Source organism: Cyprinodon variegatus, unplaced genomic scaffold (genome assembly GCF_000732505.1).
Source record: "Cyprinodon variegatus isolate N-32 unplaced genomic scaffold, C_variegatus-1.0 Scaffold11, whole genome shotgun sequence".
Lineage (NCBI taxonomy): Eukaryota > Metazoa > Chordata > Actinopteri > Cyprinodontiformes > Cyprinodontidae > Cyprinodon > Cyprinodon variegatus.
The window spans coordinates 1,083,397-1,088,239 of record NW_015150464.1 but is presented as its reverse complement, the minus strand read 5'-3'; the positions used below and the strand labels follow the sequence as shown (position 1 = coordinate 1,088,239).

At 40.0% G+C, this 4,843-nt stretch overlaps 1 protein-coding gene across 2 annotated transcripts in view; it reads right to left on the bottom strand.

Annotated features, from left to right (window-relative positions):
* Positions 1-4,843, bottom strand: part of inpp5f (inositol polyphosphate-5-phosphatase F) — a 33,227-nt gene that overhangs the window by 9,572 nt on the left and 18,812 nt on the right. For both annotated transcript variants that reach the window (XM_015381098.1, XM_015381088.1), the window contains exons 8-12: positions 3,937-4,116; positions 3,687-3,754; positions 3,327-3,451; positions 3,157-3,234; positions 513-633 (exon numbers count right to left, since the gene is read on the bottom strand). In XM_015381098.1, the coding sequence (XP_015236584.1) occupies positions 513-633; positions 3,157-3,234; positions 3,327-3,451; positions 3,687-3,754; positions 3,937-4,116 (572 nt within the window). The remainder of the gene's footprint in view (positions 1-512; positions 634-3,156; positions 3,235-3,326; positions 3,452-3,686; positions 3,755-3,936; positions 4,117-4,843) is intronic.

The window sequence follows — 4,843 nt, the reverse complement described above, 5'->3', positions numbered from 1 at the left end:
CATGCCCAACATTTCGTCGCCTATTTTTGCTTTGGCACCACAGCGCCACTTACAGGCCTGGCATTCATTTTTCAGCGTTTTCATGCATTCGTGTGGACGATCACATTTATTTTACGTCTCCGTCTTTACGACAAACGTTCTGGAAAATATAAGCATTTCGTGTTCGTTTTGACTTCGTGTGGACGTGGCCTCAATTAAATTTTTCTGTTCTCATAGAGACTCCAAGACTCCTAAAAAAACATATTTAAGGGCATGACGGGTCCCTTTAAAGCAGGCATCCCCAAAGTCGGTCCTCGAGGGCCGCAGTCCTGCAGGTTTTAGAGGTTTCTCTGCTTCAGCATAGCAGATTCTGATGATTGCAGTTCAGCAAAAGCCTGTTAATCAGCTATCAATGTAAATCAGCTGTGCTGGAGCAGAGAAACCTCTAAAACCTGCAGGACTGCGGCGCTTGAGGACCGACTTTGGGGATGCCTGATTTAAAGGTTCTGCTAAATCATAGAAAAGTGCCTAACCTGCTGCTCCATCACCACTCTGGCGATGGCGGCTTGGACCACGTTGGTTCTGTCCAGACAGTCCATACAGTTGACTCTGAAGATCCCCTCCTGTTTGCAGATGACTCCAGCTTGGTCCACCCTGACAGATGGAAATACGTTAAAGACCTAAAGCATCATAGAAACAGAATCTCAGCTGGACTATAATCACATTTAGTAAAACTGCTCTGAAGTGTTGATGCTACAGTTCCTTCTAAATCATGACCCATTGGAAAGAACCCAGTGATATATTGACCAAATATGGACTAAAGTTGTTATTTAGAGACACAAAGGGGTAGTGAAACACCTTTTTACCAAATCTAAGACCCAAAAGACCAAAATATTTCCATCAGGAATCATCTGGGAGCTTTATTTTGAAGGCCACCATCTAACGTGCCTTAATTTCTTAGCTCAGATTTCTCAGAAATTAGTTATCATCATGAACTTTTATTTGTGAAACAGTTTAAAACCAGCTGTAGCTGACCATCATAGATAAAGTGTAGATAAAGTCTAGATTTTTATTTCATGTTAACTTGAAGCCTGCTTGTGAACTGCTTCTGTTCGACTAATCAGTCAGAATATTCCTTTGCAATAATCACACCAAGCTTTTATTTTGATAAGAATCAAAGTTCTGAGCTTTTTCAGTTTTGAATACAGTCTAGGCCTATAAATGATATTTCTCTAATAATAATCCAACATTACATACAACTAATTTGAACAGTTTCTGTTGACTATAATTTGAAAATAAAATAATTCCATATTTTAACCCGATATAAAGCGTTTCAATCCTTTATCATACTTTATTATGAAGGAATTATCCCCTTCAGAAATTAAACGAAATATTTGTGATTAAAAGTTGGAAAAGTATCACTTAAAAATTAACAAAACCAGCTACTTAAGTTGTTGATGCCGTTTATAATATTACTACAGCTGTGGTTAATTGATATATAGAGGCGTTTGTGTACTAATCCAGTACTTTGGGTCGACTGGTACCTTTTTGTGCATCAAAGGTTGAAAAGTTTTAAAAATCTATGCTGTAAAGAATGTGGAAAACCTTACAGTGAAATGTTCAAATTGTTCAAATTAACCATGTAGTGCCAGGGGGAAACAGTAAATGCAGCCCCTGGTTGCTATGGGGATTCCCGCCTTTTCTTGGCAGCAGGTGAAACAAAGATAAAGCAGAATACTTGGTTTAACTCATACTACCGTATTTTCGCAACTATAAGGCGCATATAAACGTCTTTTTTCCCTCAAAATGTGCGGCGCGCCCTATAGTGCGGTGCGCCCTATGTGTGTTGTTACTGCGGACGTTGTTGAGACCACCATGAGAACGTTAAAGGGTGAAGTGTGGGCGTGGATTGGCTGCCACGCAAATGGACAGAAACTGCCACCTATGGTGATTTTTAAGAGAAAGACTTTGCCTAAAGAGACTTTTCCAGCTGGAGTCGTTATTAAGGCGAATGAAAGGGCTGGATGGATGAGGAGATGATGTAAGCGTGGCTGAGGGAGGTGTATGTAAGGAGACCAGGTGTTTTTTTTTTCCACGCATCACCATCGCTGTTAATCTGTGACTCCATGCGTGCCCATCTCACAGCCGATGTGAAAAACATGGTGAAACAAATGAACGCCGTGCTTTCTGTTATTCCGGGAGGTCTGACAAAGGAACTTCAACCGCTCGACATCGGTGTGAACCGGCTGTTCAAAGTAAGGCTGCGAGCGGCGTGGGAGCGATGGATGACCGACGGAGACCGCAGCTTCACGAAAAGCGGAAGGCAGCGCCGGGCAAGTTACGCCACTGTTTGCGGATGGATTGTTGATGCTTGGACTAACGTGTCTGCTGGCTCTGTTGTTCGAGCTTTCGCAAAAGCCGGCATCATTTCCGAGGAGCCGCACGCCACGGAAAGTGACTCTGACAGCGAAGAAGGGGAAATTGGCATGTCTGATTTAGCGCAGCTGTTTAATTCAGAAACAGAGGATGATGACTTTGATGGGTTTGATTAATACTTTGTAATAAATACATGAATAAAGCACAATCATACTCAGTTTTGCTCCCGCTCTATTTTCAAATACGCAGTAGAGGTATTTAAACGTAGTAGAGGACATGTACCTGTATATAAAACCCGCACCCTTTAATCCGGTGCGCCTTATGTGTGTGTTAAATACAGTAATGGCACACATAACTGAGACTGCGCCTTTTAGTACTGTGTGCCTTATGGTCGTGAAAATACGGTAGGTAATAAAACAGGCATAGTTTTAACAAAGAGAAAAAAATGCATTGAAAACCTTTTTAATTTGATTTGAAATAAAATTTTTGTCAGCCATTACTGGAGATTTACAGTTTCTGTTTTTTTTTTTTGTCGTAGATACCAGAAGTAAAAATGAACTGCTCCAGATTTTATGAAAGAAACCAAGACAAATATTTATCTATGAGCAGAATGTGGTGTCCTCTCTCTGCTTTAACAGAAAACTTGAATTCCTATGATGGAGTTATGTTTCAATGTGTTGCTATATTATATATGGGAGAAAGTCAAGAGTTCCTCTCCTCTCTACTGCCTGTTAAAGCAGTATCAGGAATGGTTCTCCATTTATTATACGGTAAGGTGCCAAATATCAATATTAAACTCACCAGGCCCACTTCATGTCAGTGATGATGTCAGAAATGGCATCTGTCAGTATCTGTACGTTCTCGAACCTCATTCCACGACTGAGAAACAGGAAGTAAGAAGCATAAAGAAGAAGTGAAGACTGCGTGCTGTTCGAAAATAAAGCCCATTCATGCGGCGGCGCTTCTCTCACCAGTGTTCGTGGAAGTCAAAGGAAACGTAAGTGAGGTTTGGGTTGTTGTACAGCAGGACTTGCTTCAGATACGTGTCGCCGATGATTTTCTCACGCCCGTTCTGATCCACCAGGTTGATGATGACCTGAAATAAGGAAACGGGCTGTCAAGATGGCGAAGACATGCTCCTGTGCTTTCATATGCTTCTTCCTGTCACATTTCCATGTTTCTGACAATAAATATAATTTAAAAAAAATGCCTAAGGGGATAATATAATAATAATATCCCCATCCAAACCAGCCTTTTTTTTTCTTTTTCCTTTTGAAAGCTAGGTGCAATTCCACCCCCGACATGTCTGCATCCTGGTGAACCAAACCAACCTGCTTGGTGTAAAGCTCCAGCTGTTTCTCAAAGTGAGCCGCAAAATAAGGCATCGTCTCCTTCTCCCCTGCAGGACGAGAGCAACATTTGATCATATGAAAGAACATGGGCTATAAGACATCAAAGGTCCTGCTGAGCATTCATGATTTCTGAAGCATTTTTTTTCCCCACAAAGGATCCCAATCCTGTGCTAAACAGAAACCTCAAAGAACAGCATCTCCTTGGTTTAGATGTTTTACTTCTACTGACCTTTCTCTATGCGTGGCCGGGGGTTGTAGCGATACCCTGCTTGGCTCCAGAAGACCGGCACAGACCCTCGGGTCTGCACAAAGGACAGAGTGTGACTGTGCACGTGGATCAGCTGCTCCGTCTCCACATAGTTGGCTACATGGCCGTCTGTGTCCACTCCTCTACGTTTGTAACGCATCCCTTTACAAAGAAACAGAACGCATTACTACTCTTCTCCTTTTCTACATCAAACACATCTCAGGTGAAGAACCCTCTAGATGAGTAAATTCTATGAAATCAATTAATTTTGCACTGCAGAAAAATTCTCACACCAATAACATTATGAAATGAGCATCCACATGACCTTTCATAATTTTTTCTGCACAAATACCATTTCTAATTTAAGATTACCTTTCCAGGAAATGTGCAAGAGCTGAGAAGCAAAGTACTGATTAAATGTTTTCCTTTACATTGTACCTAATCAAATAACAGAAATATAAAAACGAATCCAATAAAAGTTGTTTAATTAGAAGCAGATCGTTTTCCTCTGTAACATTTTACAATGTTGGAGCAGAGTACAAAAGAGATCTTTGACCATTTCTCTTTGCACAATTTCTCCAGGTCAGGGGTAACCAATTAAAAACCAGCGGGGTCTGAATAAAGAAAATCATCAACCAGTAAAGGTCCAGAGACATTTTTAATTATAATCTGTTACTTTAAACTGAATTTAACACTGAAATAAAATCAGGTTTTTATGCATCCATGTTATACATTGAATTTTTAAATGAAAAAAAAAAATATATATATATATATATATATATAAAAAATAGTACATTGTTCTATTTTAAAATGTAAATAGTTTTTTGAAGTAGAGAACAACAATCATTCAGTTTGGTTTATAGACAATTTCCTGATTCACATATTTTAC